The sequence below is a fragment of the Canis lupus genome, chromosome 17 (genome assembly GCF_003254725.2).
Source record: "Canis lupus dingo isolate Sandy chromosome 17, ASM325472v2, whole genome shotgun sequence".
Taxonomy (NCBI): Eukaryota; Metazoa; Chordata; class Mammalia; order Carnivora; family Canidae; genus Canis; species Canis lupus.
In genome coordinates this window covers 52,215,427-52,232,861 of record NC_064259.1, presented here as the reverse complement: position 1 = coordinate 52,232,861, position 17,435 = coordinate 52,215,427, and the positions used below count along the sequence as shown (strand labels likewise).

Genomic DNA, 17,435 nt, shown 5'->3' with positions numbered 1-17,435 from the left:
TAATTACCCCTCCTCAATCCCCAGCTGTATTCTTGTTCTTTGCTGGATTTATAGATGCATTTGCTTACCATGTCTTACATTTTATAATATAGATGGTCAGTTGAAGAGTTCTTTGGTTTCATACTGAGTTTAAAACTTGTAAGATAATGAAAAATTGAAAAAAAATTTCAAAAACAAGAGTTGAAGAAAGTAAATTTTCAAATTGCAGTTTTAAAACAAAAACTTTAAACACTGATAATTATTAAAGTTGTGACTAATTAAGTCTGTGAAATACAGATCTCTTCCAAAATCCCAGTTGTTTTATTGACTCTCTTACCATGAATGAATGATTAAAGCAAGTCCAAACAGATTGACAGTGCAGAAGTGGTTATGGAGTATATTTTTTTGGTTTAAATTAAATGTTACTTCTTAAATGTTACTTATTTTTTACTTCTGTTAAACAGACCACCTCACTATTTTTAGAGCAAAAATAGTTCAAATATAAAAATGTGAGTTTTTCATGAGATGCTTCATTAATACGGCTTTTGAGTTGTAGAATTTTTAAGGTTTAATATAGTTATTCCAGGACGTTTAAAAGAAAGAATAATTATTAGGAATCTAAATAGGAGATTTACCAGATGACTTGGGGTGGAATGGCAAATAGCTTTCTCTTGATCTGGTAGTTTTCATTGATTAGATAGTATTTCTCTGAGGAGGATTCTGAGAATCCTATTTGGACTTAGTTTGACAGAAGCTGGTTGATGCCTGCCCTGCCAAGGGTTACACATGCCATCCCTGATTTGACATGAAGGCTAAGTCTGATTTCCAAGAATTGCTAACTTGCATTATAGTAATCTTTAATTCTTTAACTAGTAGGTAGAATTATGAATATTACCTGCATTTATACTCATATTTTCATTATTTTCCAGGTTTATCCAATTCTCACACACCTGTGAGACCTCCTAGTACCTCTAGTACTGGCAGCCGAGGCAGGTGAGTGTTAACATTATTAATAGTTTTCTTTTCCTTAAGAAAAATTTCAAAAGGTATTTAAAAAAGTAGAATATTACATTTAACTTCTATCTTAGCACCCAGCTTCAACAGTTACCAAGTTATAGCCAGTCTTATTTATTCTATACTCCTATATATTATTCTCCCCTGGCTTGGATTATTTTGATACAAACTTCACAAGTCTTATCATTTTACTTGGACTATTTCAGTATATATCATTGAAAGAATTTTATTTTTTATATTTTTAAGAATTTTATTTTATTTTAAAGACTTTATTTATTCATGAGCGACACAGAGAGAGAGAGAGAGAAAGAGAGAGAGAGAGAGCAGAAGCAGGCTCCATGCAGGGAGCCTGATGCGGGACTCAATCCCTGGACTCCAGGATCACACCCTGGGCCAAAGGCAGGCTCCAACTCGCTGAGCCATCCAGGGATCCCTCATTGAAAGAATTTTAAAAATTTTAACCACAGAACCATTATTACACCTAAAAAAAAGTGGTATAACCACTTTGGTATAAACCAAAACACTAATTCTTTAACATCAGTAGAGATCCACTTGATGCCATACATCCCTTTTTAAAAAAAGTGGTTTCTTTGAATCAAACTCAAATGAACTCTATACATTGCCATCAACAGATATATTGAGGTCAAAATCAGTTTATATGTTGAAGAAATGTATTGTTTCTCATACAGAGTTTTCCTAGCTTGTCATTTAAATACACTATGTGCTGTTTTTTTTTCCCCTGTATATTGATAATTTTGATCATGAGGTTTGATCCGATTCAGGTTTAATCAGGGGGAAGATGGGATAGGAAGAATATTTCATTGATGGTGGCATGTGCTTCCATCAGGGACACATAATGTTTGGTGGTTTTTTGTTCATGATAGCAACCATTAATTGATAATTGCCTAGCTTTTTTTTTTTTTTAAACTGGTTGAAAAACAATTTTTTTTTTAATTAAACATTTTTTTAAGGATTTTATTTATTTGGGAGACAGAGAGTAAGAGCAAGCAAGCCAGCACATGCCCTGGGGTTGGGGGAAGGGCAAAGGGAGAGGGAGATGCAAACTTCTCCCTAACAGGGAGCCCAATGTGGGGATCAATCCCAGGACTCCAAGATCATGACCAGAGCCAAAGGTAGATGCTTAACCGATGGAGCCACCCAGGTGCCCTGAAAAATAATGATATTTTAATTATTGTGTTATTTCTTCGTTTTGTTTACTAATTTAGAATATTTCTGAAAAGAGAAACTTTTCTGTCATCAACTATTTATTTGGATATAAGAAAGGCATAAGAGATTATTTTTCTTTTCATAATAATGAGTTAGTTCCTAGCACCTTCCAACAGTGACCAATGAGGTTTTTTTATTATTACCTTTATGAACTCATATATTTAGGGGCACCTGGGTGGCTCAGTCAGTTGTGAATTCATATATTTAAACATTTTATGTTATAAACTATTATAGATGTTATTTTTACTGATGGGTTACTGATTGTTTCATCTTTGGCCTGTCAGAGCTCTTTCAGTTTAGCTCCTTAGTCCTTTGGTATAACCTAGGAGTCTTTGAAAGCTTCCTTTATTTCCCGTTAAAAAATGATGTTCCAGGTTAGTCTTATATATTTCCTGCCTCAGGACTAGAGCCCACCATTTCTCTTAAGAAATCCTGATTGTGTTAGTGAGGAAATAGTGCTTGGAGACAGTCTTCTGGGCACTAGGGGCACTCATTGCTGCTGAATTGTTTCTCCTGCCTTTTTGATGGACAGAGCTAAGAAATGGAGGTGGTGTGTGGAGTGTTAACAAAATAGAATAAATGTTGACTGATTTATATACCTTAGTTTGAATAATTTAGTACAATGCAAGAAAGATTTAAGCTACATACATTTTTTAAAAATTTGGTTGTATGTGTGCATTCTGAAGATTAGTGCTATTAAATACTTGCATGACTTTTAAATTATACTTTAAATAATCAGTACTTTTAGAAGAAAAGTACATATTGAGTGAAAAAGGTGTTCATTCTCAGTAGCAGTACAGTCTTACCAGTTATTCATTTCTCTTGCCAGTGGTTTTGCTTTGTGGTCTAGATAGAACCAATTAGTCATATACCTGTTCTCTTAGCCTATTATTTTGTTAACTCAAATAAGGATGGCTTGAGTTGTTGATTACTTGTTACCCTCTTCTTCCAATTTCCTGCTCTCAAAAGCCAAAATAGAATTTCCTTTGAGGAGGCTTCACGAACTACTGTTATTAATGCTTCTTTTGTGGGGTGGGGGGTGGGGAGCGGGGGGCAGAGAAGAATCAAAACTACTTTTACAGAGAAAAGCAATTGTTGACATTCTATATTAACTAGTCTGGGAAAATGGTTATTTACTAGAGTTCTTAAATGATTTAGTATAAATGCCTCACACCATAAAATATGTTTTCAGGGTCTTTTGAAAGTTTGATCTATGTTTTAAAAGAATTTGAAGCTAAGCTTCTATCATACTTCTCTTACCTACATTATGAAGTGTCTTTATTTTCTGGAAAGTTAATATATTGCTTCTTGTTTTTACTTTAATGAACATTATTTTTCATATAATTGATTTCACGTACATTTTACGGTCAAACATATGTGACATTTTTTGTTTTTATTAGCTGTGGGTCATCAGGAAGAACTGCTGAGAAGACAAGTCTTAGTTTCAAGTCTGATCAAGTTAAGGTCAAGCAAGAACCTGGAACTGAAGATGAAATATGTAGCTTTTCAGGAGCTGTGAAACAAGAAAAGACAGAAGATGGCAGGAGAAGTGCCTGCATGGTAAGTTCCCACTGGGGCTGTCAGGGATTTAAGGAGGCCACTTCATGAATTCTTCCATTTCTGCATATTAGACTGAATAGTGGCTCTATGGACATTTATTAATTTTGGATATTTATGCCTGGTATAAGTCAGATATCTCCTTCTGTAATTCAAGTTTTTCCTCTAAGTATCAGCTGTAATTTATCACAAAAGATTTAATTGTATTCAGGAGTCATTTGAAATGATCATTTAGTTTGTTATTGGTCAGTATTTTTGCCACGATTCTAAATCGGGTTCTATTTTGTTTCGACCTTATTAATTAACTCAGGAATCACATTGAGTCTCAGCCACAAAAGATCCTTGACTATTTTCCTGGACCTGTGAACTCAGAATTAGGGCTGCTGGCATGAAAGAAGTTTAATGATCAAAGAGTTTTGTGATGGGATGATTGTCTTTGGCTAATGAATTACTATTTTAGAGTTTTCCAGATTGAACATTTTATAAAATTTATAATATAGGTGAAGGAAGGCCACCCCCATCTACCTACCCTGGCAGTAAATCTTGAACTTGATTTTTTCTTCTTGCCCAGGCTTGGGTGTCATATTCTACATGGTTGGCACATAGACATTTCAACTTGGAATATTAGCATGTGTAATACAGTATATGTAGATTTAGAAAGCAGAGGGATTTAGCCTTGTGTTTAGAGTAGTAAAATGTTAAGTAGGCAGAACAGCATTTCTTAAAAGCTATGCAGTAGATTCTTGTGTGAAAAATAGGGTCTCATAGTCACTTCTTTGTAGGAAAAGTATAACCCTATGCCCACTTTCCAATCAATGTGCTTAACATTTTCTTACTATCGAACTGAACCAATATTAGTGTGCTCTATAAGATCATACATTGACATGCCTAATAGTTTTGGGGTTATTTTCATTCCTTTATGTCACTAATGTCATTTCCAAATTAATTTTGTCAGTATATATGTTTGTATATTGACATAATTTTTAAGTTACACTCACACTGCATACAATAAGGATTAAATGATTCTTCAAGAATTTGTCCTTGTTTTATTTTAGTTGAGCAGTCCTGAGAGTAGCTTGACACCACCTCTCTCAACCAACCTGCACCTAGAGAGTGAGTTGGATGCATTAGCAAGCCTGGAAAACCATGTGAAAACTGAACCTGCAGATACAAATGAAAGCTGCAAACAGTCAGGGCTCAGCAGCCTTGTTAATGGAAAGTCCCCGATTCGAAGCCTTGTACACAGGTCGTCAAGGATTGGAGGAGATGGCAGTAGCAAAGATGATGACCCAAATGAAGACTGGTGTGCTGTCTGCCAAAATGGAGGGGATCTCTTGTGCTGTGAAAAATGTCCAAAGGTCTTTCATCTAACTTGTCATGTTCCAACACTTCTTAGCTTTCCAAGGTACTGGTGAAATAATTGATTTTTTTGTTCTTCTTTATTTTTATAAGCTACAAAAACAACAACAACAACAACAACCCATAAAATCCTAACCAATGCATAGTATTTCTATCAGACAGGGACCCTATTACTCCTTTGATATTATTTTCTAGAGAAACTAATAGCTGAATGGTAAAATGTCCAAGATCTAAGTAATACATGAATGATAAAAAATAGACTATTTCCTGGCCTTCGGTTTATATTTAGTGTAAGCAAAGTAGATAAAACTCTAAATTATGAGAGGCAGAGGTCTGGGATGTTGGAGAGATTAGTTGATTTCCTATTGATGCTGAATTTTTTATCTTTTGCAATCAATCTTAATAGGGTCTACAGAAATTTCATTTAAGAATTCTATTCAGTTGGAGACAACTCTTTTGGATCTTACCACAACTTACTTTTCTAATGTTTGAAAACTCTCAAAAGGCATTTTAAAGGAAAAAAGTGTTTTGTAAAAACACCTTCAACATCTTGAGTTTTTTAGTTACCACTTCTTGACCACTGGAAGCAGTTAATTGATAGTGCTAGCCTGTAGCACTGTGTGCACATTTCTTATTTATCAAGTTGTATCCATGCCATTTTATCTCTGATGCATTTCAGAGACTATTTTTCCCCTTCCTAAATTCTTACCCCAAAATTTCCTTTTAAGTGACAGTAAATGATGTTCTTGGGAAAGTCCAGCTTTTATTTGCCTATAGATAAAACATTCACATTTCCTCTCAGATTCCTGAGAAGCAGTGATTTTAGTTGAATAAATGCTACCCTTTTTGAATAATTCAACCTTTTGAATAATTAGAAAAGTGGTAGATATATATATAAACAGTGCCAGAATATTTTTCTGAAGAAATCATAATTCTTACCTAAGTTTTAAGAGAGGTTATTAGTCATTTGGCAGAGATGTAATAAGGGCCTTTTTTTACTTTACTCTTTTATAAAAGAAAAGTGTTTGCATTATGATGTTGTAATTAAGGCTTTTCATATTTTTCTTTCCTTTGGGTAGTAACATCTGCTGGAATGTTAGAATTTTGCCACTGAATTCTTTCTCTCAAAGGCTGATACTTTGGAAGGAATTCGAACTGTTGGCACAGACTAGTACAATCTCTAGATTTAGAATTTCTTTATGGTCGGGGAGAGGGGGAGAATTACTGGGAATGCACCATTTTGGAATTTACGGTTTAATGGAAATCCTGATAAAAACAAACCATAGACTAAACAGATTTAAAAAGTAAGGGGTATATATACGTGTGCTTGCACTTACAGAGGTAGGTGTATATTTTTGGCTTTGGCTAGCCATGAAGAAGAATGGTTTTATTTTTGGCATATTCAATACATGCCAAACCAGCATGGGATACCCGAGGAATTCCATATCCTGTACTCTTTTCTTCTTCATGTGTATGGGGTCATTGTGAGGTAGTACTGCTGTTGACACTCTTATGCCACAAGTACTGACTATCAACTTTGTGTTATGAAGAGATCCTTTTTGAAATATAGGGACACCAGTTTTATAAAGTTTTCTAGAAAGTAATTGACGAGTAGGAAAAGTTTTGGGAAGCTTTTCTCCTACAGCTTCACTGTATGAGATCTGACAGGAATAGACCCTCTCTTTCCCTCAAAAACTGGGAAGGAAAGAAAACAAACTGGAGATTTACTTCCGGAGAACTAGCTTCTCTAGAGTGAGTTTTGTTAGAATTACACGGACTAATTGCCTGTTTTCCTCTTTAGTGGGGATTGGATATGCACATTTTGCAGAGATATTGGGAAACCAGAAGTTGAATACGATTGTGATAATTTGCAACATAGTAAGAAGGGGAAAACTGCACAAGGGTTAAGCCCCGTGGACCAAAGGGTAAGTGTCAGAATAGTTAGATTTATTATTAGGGATTCTGTAGTTGCCTGGCTATGTACCTCCAGACATCTAGCTTACATCTTAGCTTCCTCATAATTAACGTGTCCCAACCAAAAGCTTGATTTCAAAAATACATAAATAATAAACAAATAATATAAAAAACTGCACTCTTCCTCTACATTTCCTATCATTATAAGGTATCACCACTTATTTCTATTGCTCAAGCCAGAAATCTGTTAGAAATAAAAGAATCAGGAATGACCAAAATACGATTTTCTTACTTCTCCTCACCATCACCTACTGAGATAGCCATTATAGTTGTTCATCTGCACTATCATAATAATCTCTTCACTCGGATTCCCTGAATTTACTCTTGCCTCTTTAAACTATAGTTTTCTATACTGCAGAGCCTGATACAGGGGCTCGATCTCACAACCCTGATGAGACCATGACCTGAGCCAAAATCAAGAGTCTGATGCTCAACTGACTGAGCCACCCAGATGCCTCTACATAGTGTTCTTTTTATTTTTCTTTTTATTTATTTTTATTTTTTTCTTTTTTTTTTCTTTTTAAAAATATAAATAAGTCTGTCACTTCCTTGCTTAAAATCCTCCAGTAGCTTTCTGTCTTTAAAAATGAAATCCAAAATCCTCTTTGCTTTCTTTCTTTCTCTCTCCCTCTCTCTCCCTTTCTTTTTTTCTTCTCTTCTCTTCTCTTCTTTCTCTTCTCTTCTCTTCTCTCTCTTCTCTCTCTTCTCTTCTCTCTCTTCTCTTCTCTTCTCTTCTCTTCTCTTCTCTTCTCTCTCTTCTCTTCTCTTCTCTTTCTTTTCTTCTTTTTTTCTTTTTATTCATGAGAGACACACAAAGAGAGAGACATAGGCAGAGGGAGAAGCAGGCTCCATGCAGGGAACCCGATGTGGGACTCCATCCCGGGACTCTAGGATCATGCCCTGGGCCGAAGGCAGGCACTAAACTCCTGAGCCACCCAGGCATCCCTCTCTCCTCTTTTCACTCAGATTTCTGCTGAGCTGGTCTGTAGTCTCAACTCCAAAAACAAAATCTCTGCTCTGTGATCATTACAGTTGTGTTTGGGTCTACTCTGATGTATATACTTGCAAAATCCCTGTCTACTATCTGTTTAGAGTGTACAAACATATTAAAATAAATTTAAGCAAATGAAAACTGTAAATGTAAAATGCATTTCAGCTTACTTCTGATTGTATAAAAGAGTTTTAGAATTATATTGAGAAGACCGTTTTGTCTAATTTTGGACCTGTGTGGAGTCATTTCAGGAAAAGAAAGAATATATGTCCTGCTTGCATCAGAGCATTACAGTGAATAACAGCAGCAATGATTTATAGATTACTAGGATTACTATAGATTACTAGGATTATCTAGTAATCTATAATTTTCATACAAAAATGCTATATGTGACTTTTATGACTCATTTCCATTTGTACAAATAATAGATAAATTACCTTAGTCATCATCTAAGAACAGAAGCACTGATAAAATTCATTTAAAGCAGAACAGAGGTCTCAAAACTAAATGGGAAACAAGACGATTTTCTTTGAGTGTGTGTATTTAGTTAGATAAGTCAATATATAGGAGGCATATGTTCAGTTTATTGTAGTAATGCTTTGTAGTGATAAAGTTCTCTTTCTCAAGAGTCTTATTAGGGGAAAAAACATCTCATGAGTTTTCCTTTCTTTTTTTGGGCCAGAAATGTGAACGTCTTCTGCTTTACCTCTATTGCCATGAATTAAGTATTGAATTCCAGGAGCCAGTTCCTGCTTCGGTGAGTTGTTTACTTTAGGACATTTCTGGTGAAGAAGGGTAGTATAAGACTTAAGAGTGTTGGCTCTGCCTTAAGACTTCTTATCTCAGGCTTCTTGAATAATCTCAACCTCTCCAAGGTTCAAGTTTTCTTTTCTACTATTATTTGTTATCCCATTTTGGATATTCCAAGACACATAGGATGGATACCTTTATAGAATGCTTTAGCACAATATCTGATAATGTTTTAAGTACTTACTAATCTGAAATTTTATTAGGGCTCTGTAGATGTGAGATTAACTTGTCAAAATCGCAGTTTGTTTTTTAAAGGTTTTATTGCTGTCATGAAGATTTAATTTCAGTGTACCTTTTCACTTTTAAAATGGACATAAGGGATATAGGTGTAATGGAAAGAATCTTGGACCAAGAGTCAGAAGACTTAACTTCTTCTCCCAGTCCAGCCTAATAACTTTGGGGAAATTACATAATTTTCTACCTCTACTTTTTTAAACATACAGTGGGAGTATTGGACTAAATTATTTCTAAAATTCCAGTTCTGTGATTCTAGGCTCAGTACCTTGGGGAGAAAACAATCTCTCTATGTAAGTATTAATTTGAATAAAAATATAAAATTGAATCTTTCACACTGGCTATTATCTTATGAAGATAAGTCCACTTTTATAAAGAATAGTCAAGGTTAAGAAAAGACTGAAAATTTGCAAGTCCGTGCTCTTTGTTTATCTTAAAGGAGACTTTTGTAAAGAATAAAAGCTCTAAAGCCCCATACAAAAAAGGAATATCGGGTGCTCACTGCTTCATAAATGGAATGAGAATAGGCTATATACATTTGCTCACCGTCAGTTGCTGAATTAAAATACTGTTTAATACCAAACCTGTTATAGAATATTAAATAGTGGACTTGTTTCCTGGGTAGGCTCAGAAATGAGTTTTAAGCACAAAAGGCCTACTGGACACAAGGTGTTTTATGCAAATAGTAATCATTTGATACTAGGAAGTTTGTCTTCAAATTCAGGGACTTTACAGTAGAAAATAACTTTCAAACATTTCTTTTCATGAACTGTTTATATAGCTCTCCAAGTTCATTTGTTTCTCAAGGATACAAATTTTTGGCCAAAAGTTGGGGCCAGAACTTTCCCTGGCATGATCACTATTAAAGGGTTAATACAATTTTACTTGTGTTATTTATACTCTTTCTCCCTCTGTTGTTTTATGTCCAGAGTTCTTTATGATATAAAATTAATAGCCTCTAAAAGATAGCATTCTACTAATAATACATTTAGTTCTTTTTATTTTTTCTTTCCTTTTTAAAAAAAAAACTCCCTGGCTGTCATAAAACTATGATGAGCCAGTTGTGTCCTTAACAGTAGTCATTGGCTACCCTTGCTGATTGTGTTCTTTCCAAAGCTCTTTACCAAAGATGGAGCTTTGGGACTTTCATTAACCATTTAGACTGCCACATATTCTGATTATAGTATATGTGCTGCCGAAGCGAGCACTAGACTGCCACATATTCTGAATATGATTTAGTTTTTATGATAGATGATTGGACATAAGATTTAAAATACATTTACTATACCCAAAATTTGCAAGCAGCCAACTCAATAATTAACATATGTTGTTTTCCAAAATCAATATGCTGTGCATTTTCAAATAAAACAGTTTGGCATTTTTGGAGAATCCTCATATATCCCTATTTATTTGTTTCTTCAGATACCAAACTACTATAAAATTATAAAGAAACCAATGGACTTATCCACCGTGAAAAAGAAGCTTCAGAAAAAACATTCCCAACACTACCAAATCCCAGATGACTTTGTGGCTGATGTCCGTTTGATCTTCAAGAACTGTGAAAGGTTTAATGAAGTATGTTAGCTTCCAAACTATAAAGTCTTGGATTATTAGTTTTCGGTTTTTGCTTGTTTTTGTTTTTTTTTTAAATCTTATTTTTCTTTCCAAAAGATTTTTCTAATTTGACTCAAAATTTTTTTTTCTGCTGCAGTTCTGTCAAAAGTAAAATTTGATTGCATCGCAGCTCTAAAGAAGTATGTTTACTCTGTATAACTTGAAGTATATTGGATATGCCTTTTTGAATAAGTTGAGGGTTGAGATACACAAGTATAGAGAGTAGTCTGTAGTTAAGTATATTTTGTGGGAAATGATTATAAACAGCTTATATTTGATAGGGTACATTTAGAAAAAGGATTTGTACTGGTTCCTTTGATTTTGTTTTTAATGTAGGTTAATAATATTAGTCTATTAAATGTAGAACCCTAAAATCATTAATCTCTGGTGGCTCATCTTGAATCATAGGCCAGAGTATATAATGTTAAGTTTTCTGATCTCAGCAATAAGACTTTCATTAATTTTGGTTATGTATTTTTTGAGGATAAGGATGGGCTATCCTTGAGGGAACATGTGATCTATAACTCCTTCAAGGAAATTTTGTTTTCTTTGAGAAAAGGCAAGTCTCCTGTGGTTAAGGAAGATTTTCATTTTTCTAGGAGAAGAAAATGGAATTGGATAAGAATCTACAGAATATTTAGAAAGATCAAAAGCGTAAAAGATCTTCTTTATTGCTGATGAAATTTGGTGCCATATGACTATTACTAAAAGCATGTTGAATCATTTAAAGTATACTCATAGCTACCTCTGCAAGCATCTAGGTGATCTTTTTAAAATTTGGGGAAAAAAATAATCTTTATAGGTTAAATGTATAGTGTAGTAGTATACCACAGAGAGTATAGTAAAACCTTACTTACTTGAAGTTAAATTGATACAGTCCTAAGTTTTTTGTCATATTTTGTAATCCAATTAGATTATTTTCAAATAAATGTGCTTTTGTGAATTGTAGCTAACATTTGCAAGGAAGACACATTTTATCTGCTTTAGTGATAGTTAAATAGTTTATGGTTAACAAATTGCCATACAGATAGAATTCTGATAAGTGGTTTGTTGATGGTTTGGTAGTTTTTAAAAAAGCAACATTTCTTAAATGATTTATTTTTTGGTCTTAATTAGATTGATGTATTCACTTGACCTCCATTTCAGATTGACTTTACTAATTCAGAATTTGAAACCATTCTTGAGGTTTCACAGTAGCTTTAGCAACAGAACGTTGTAAAGAAAGTAGTTCCATGTTCCATAGAATTTTAGAAAGCACTTGATCTGGTTATAGCAATTTGTTCCCCCTAATATGGCTGACTTTCGTCACCAATCCTATGCAGTTTCATAACTTTAGAAAGGATTATAATTTCCCTTTTTTTTTTTTGACTCTGGTATCCTTTTTAGATGATGAAAGTTGTTCAAGTTTATGCAGAAACACAAGAGATTAATTTGAAGGTAAGCTTTTCAGACCATGCAAACTTGGTGAAGGAATATGCATTACCAATAGGTGAATATTCCTATCTTTTGCTTGCAGGCTGATTCAGAAGTAGCTCAGGCAGGGAAAGCAGTTGCATTGTACTTTGAAGATAAACTCACAGAGATCTACTCAGACAGGACCTTCGCACCTTTGCCAGAGTTTGAGCAGGAAGAGGATGATGGTGAGGTAACTGAGGACTCTGACGAAGACTTTATACAGCCCCGCAGAAAACGCCTAAAGTCAGATGAGAGACCAGTACATATAAAGTAAAATGACATGAACTTAAATAATTGTTTTAAAAAGAGAAAGAGAGAGAAAAGAAAACTTTTTATTTAAGTGTTGCTGGAATATCCTGCCTGCAATGGGCACCTCCTTGACGAAGCTGATAGCTTTTACACAGTATTAGATTGAAGTAATGGACAGAAGTCACTTCTTGCGAAGAAAGGGGGAGAGAACTCTATTTGCAACTTTAAAAGTAAAAAACGAAAAGTAAAAGTGAAATGATTTGAAGATTTCTGTTACTAAAAAGGGTGGTTCTTTAGAATGGCAGATGTTGGTGATCATGTGGTATTGATTGCTGCAGGATGCTGGTGTACAAGTAAATACTTGAAGGTCATGTCGTTTGATAAATTGTCTCTTGGACAAGAGTGCACAGCTATTAAAAACGACTTCCATGCCTCCCCTTCCACACACATACATACCAGTTTTTTTTCTAGGTAAAATCAAAGTTGCTCAGATTCCGCTTTAATGTCAATGCAGATGTGCATTGAATCATGCCATTATATTTTTTCTCCCTTTGATGCTGTTGGACCTTAGTTTTTATATTGGTTTAAAGAACTCAACAGTAGTTTTATTTTCTATTTATACCTGGAGTCTAGGAAACATCATTGATCATCATTTAATCAATTTTAATGGTCTGCTGAAATAAATATGGTAACTTTTCAGTGGCAGATCATATAGTAGTCATTTCCAGAGAAACACTTCCATGGAATCGCACTTCCCAGTCAGATCATTTAATCATAAAGTTACTCCCATCAAAGGCAGAATGTTTGTTTCAAAATTAATCTAGTTTTCTGTACATTTAAATTTGATTGAGAAGGTGACCACTGGCTCTTATCCAGTCTTCCTTCATATCAGTTTTCTGATAGACCACTATTGGCAAACAATAATCTGTCAACTACCAAATGTGTAAAATTTTCTGTATTTCACTTTGTCTTATTTGTAAATAGTGAACTAAAACTTCTGGCAGATCAGCAACATTTGCTGAGCCTGTTTTTTAAGCTAATGTGTATTCTTACTAATGTTCCTATCAAGAATGGATTTGTAATATATGCTGTCTATTTCTAATGTTCACATTCATATTTTGAGGTTCTATCTTATTTTAATAGAGAACAGACTTCTCAGAAAATCTTCAGAAGCAGCTTATTATTAAATATCAAAACTATTAAAATAAACCCGGTGGGGTTAGATTACTCATCTGTCCACCAAGTGGGACATTTGCATGGACTGGGGGCTTAACGGACTTAGAAGAGGCCTGTAAGTAAATCCTGAAAATGAGCCAATCCCCACTTGAATGGTTACTGGAGTAAACCCACCTTTACTACCCTGAGTTCAGCCCCTGAGACAGGTAAACCACCTTGGCTTGGTTTCATTTTTCTTCTCTTCATTTGTGATGCTCAGATCCAAGATGTGTGTTCTAGACTGTGTACAGGCTTCTCTTTTGTTGGATTAAAAAAAATTTAGTCCTACTTTTGTATGGACACCTTAAAATATAAAGTGACCAAAATAGAAGACTTGCCATTAGATATTTTTCAGACGTCAGCAGATTTGTGGCAAATCGTTTGCCTTTTTAAAACTTCAGCTTCTGCAGTTCGGACAGTAGACTACTCAGTAAAAATTATTTGACATAATTGTCTAAGGTAAATATTTTTTAGTGCATATTGAATCAAATAAAGTGCTCTAAAGAAATTATTATACAAATTCCTTTGGGTTTTTCTTTTCTTAACAAGTGTTGGGGGTAAACATGAATATTATTCAGGCCTTCTGATGGTGTATGTAAGTGGTGTTGATTTTATTACAGCTGTTGACTAACTTCATTCTGTGGCTTCTTTTTAGCTTCTTGTTATAAGTTCAGCTTTAAAATTTACACCAAACTTTTATCATTTTACTCAAATTTCAGGTACGTAAGAAGAATTTTCTTAAACGAGGGAGAGAATCATTTTAAAATGCTTTATTTATGTGTATTTCCCTCTTTACCACCACATTTATGATTTCAGTTTATCAGGAGTCATATCTAAGGGCACGTTTTGGAAAGCACTGAGTAGCAGTATAACTTCCTTTTGTCAAGCCATTGATTTCTAATATTTTACACTTGCTCTTCAGATGAATCCTTTCATGATTCTTAGAAAAAGTCTTATACATAGGTTCTATCCATGGGGGAGAAATTAAATTTTAAGTAAATATTTATTTCTTGATATTTGGGGCCTTAAAAGATAGTGTTCCCTTTCTATGTGAGGTGGAATTCTTTTTTTTTTTTTTTTTTTTGAGATTGGTTTTTGAAAAGCCACTTTATTGTCAACGTGTAATATGCTCCATTTCTCTTAATAGAAGACAGTTCATACTACTGAGAATTTACTATTAAGTAAATAGCTGTCAACCACCCTTAAATGAGGGTTTAGATTTCACTGAAGCTTTTTTTCTTGTACACTAATCACTGTGTTCTTAAGCTGATTTGTTCAGCCACTATCTAATATAACCGGTAAAAAATATAAAAACTTAAATTGGTATTCAGATATCTTCATGTTTTTCTACTAGTTTATTTTTCAAAAACAAACATTGAATGTCAATTCCTGAAGGCAATTTAATTACTCTTTGTTAAAAGGCAGTATTTTAGATTTGGAGATGTTAAATTTTTTTTTTCTTAAAGAAGAGTGCAAAGTTTTGTAGTACTTCAGTTCCCATCGCCCATTAGAACACTAAGAACAAAGTGTTCCTCAGTCTGTTCTACTGGCCTTTATTTGTATTTGTTTTAGCACTTGGTTCAGCTGATTCACTGAGTAAAAGAATTGTTTTGCAAGGTGAAGCATGTAGTATTCCAAAGTATGGTAAGATTATAGGTCATGTTCTATATAGAAATATCAAATCATGACCACAGAGAGATGATAAGGCATTGGATCCCCTGTTGAAATTTGTCTTTTTGGAATCAACAAGGTACTTTCTGACTTCTATGTCTTATATAAGGGAATTTGAAATAATATTAGTTAATTCTCACTTTTTGTTGTAATGGTTTTTGAGATTTTTAGTTAATCCAAAGAAATAATGCTTTTAATTAGAAGCAAAGGTTTATAGTGTACAAATTGTAGGTTTATCAATTACCTCAGCAGGTATCCTGCCATGTAATTATTAGTGATTAGTATTAGTAAGCCAGTAGATTTAGGTCTTCTGACTGTGCCCTTGGATTTTGGCCTACCGTATGTTATTCAGCAATCTCTTAGTATCCAAAACGGGAGTAGATGCTGCGGCCCCCTCTTCCTTGGCCTTTTAAGTCCCTTACCCTTTTCCAATGAACAACACAGGAAATAGAAAAATCTCATTTCTTGTTGAAGTCAGCACTGCTTATTTGCATACTCAGCATTGGATCGGTGAGTAGTTTTATAAAATCCACCTACCCCAACTCCCCTAATTAAAACAATCATTCTTAATTCATACCATCTGTATTAATAATCTGCTGAAGATGATCCAAGGTTTTCAAGGTTTATCAGTTTGATCTTGAACTGAACCTGGATGCTTTGTTTTATTTTTCTCACAGTTCTCTCCTCCTTGATAAAGCAATAACACTGCTTTAAGTCTGTTGCCTAATAGGCACGTCATAGTCCTCTCTCGGATGGTGATTTTATAGGAAAGTTTGTATGCATATCACCCAGTCTATCTTTTAAAAAAATAAGAAATTTAAATGTATGCTGGAGCTTATGACAATATATTGTGGCATTTTATTTTAAAAATTGGGGAAAGTTGCATATTTTTTTAAAAGTAAGTATTTGAGTAAAAAAAAATTGAAGGTACTTTTTTAAGAAAAAAAAATTTATATGCCACAGTTTACATAGACATTTCAGATTTCAACATGTACTCTTGGATATAATGGTTTCTTTTATTGGCCAAAATGCATGTAAAGCATATCTTTCATCTTAGTTCCTTGTGTTTGCCTTCGTGGTCTTTTATATATTTTTTATTGTATCTGAGAAAATTATCTTCAAAAATAGGTCAATTTGGATATATTTGTCATAATCATACTACAAAATGTACAAAATTAAGTTTAGCCCTTTTCTAGCAAGTAATCTTTAAAGTCAAAAATGCTGTTCTTTTAAATTCACCAAATTTGTATGTGGGAAGGCACTGAAATGATTTTGTAAGTGCCACTGCAATATTCCCTTTCAGGTGTGGCCTAAATTTCAGTCTTACGAAGGAAGTGCTTGTCTGCTCCTAGTCTGAAAAATGTAGGCATTTACTATGTTTTAAATCACAGTGAAACATGTATATAAGCCTATGAAAATGGTATGTGCAATCTGAAAGCCTGTTAATTTTCTATGTAGACATACACACGAAAGGGTTAAATTTACAGCCTTACTAGTTCCTTGCTTCCAGTATTTCAACTGGTCTCCTCCCCTCATTATTATTATTATTCCTACTATTACTACAACTATTATTTTTGCACATAATTAACTACCCTTCAATATGATTCTTAAAGAAAAAGTGCTGTTTCTGTGGTATTGTATTCTCTAAATAATCATATTTAATTTTTTAAAACAAGGTTGCAGTTTCTAATTGTTCCGTTCCTGTGTTTTTTGCTGGTGTGTATTAAAAGCAAGATTTTCTTTTTCATGGTTATTTAATACATTAGCTGCCTGTAAATATTTCTTGTTATAATGCTCTGGAATGTGTTGTAGAAGTTGTATTAGATTAGTTTAAAGCCTTGTTTGAAAGCCACATTGTTTTGGTTATTTCTATTAAATTAGAAAATTGAAAAAGTTTGCAAATGAATTCCTTTTTTTCTTCCTCTTTAAGTTGAGATTTAATCATTTAAGTTTATTTGAAAAATGTATACTCCGTGCCGGGCACTGGAGATACAGAAGTGAACAAGATAAAATAGAGTCTCTTCCTTCACAAGTGGTTAGACTCTATTTGAGAACAATGTGTATTGTGATAGGGATCAACACAATA

At 33.9% G+C, this 17,435-nt stretch overlaps 1 protein-coding gene across 2 annotated transcripts in view; it reads left to right on the top strand.

The window, feature by feature from the left end:
* The window catches only part of TRIM33 (tripartite motif containing 33), a 116,189-nt gene extending 98,944 nt beyond the window's left edge, over positions 1 to 17,245 (top strand). The window contains exons 13-20 of one of the 2 annotated variants that reach the window (XM_025453452.3): positions 909 to 972; positions 3,621 to 3,780; positions 4,833 to 5,182; positions 6,938 to 7,061; positions 8,784 to 8,858; positions 10,568 to 10,720; positions 12,146 to 12,196; positions 12,276 to 17,245. In XM_025453452.3, the coding sequence (XP_025309237.1) occupies positions 909 to 972; positions 3,621 to 3,780; positions 4,833 to 5,182; positions 6,938 to 7,061; positions 8,784 to 8,858; positions 10,568 to 10,720; positions 12,146 to 12,196; positions 12,276 to 12,488 (1,190 nt within the window). In that variant the 3' untranslated portion in view covers positions 12,489 to 17,245. The remainder of the gene's footprint in view (positions 1 to 908; positions 973 to 3,620; positions 3,781 to 4,832; positions 5,183 to 6,937; positions 7,062 to 8,783; positions 8,859 to 10,567; positions 10,721 to 12,145; positions 12,197 to 12,275) is intronic. The other variant, XM_025453454.3, reaches the window with a different exon arrangement.
* Positions 17,246 to 17,435: the final 190 nt, after the last annotated feature.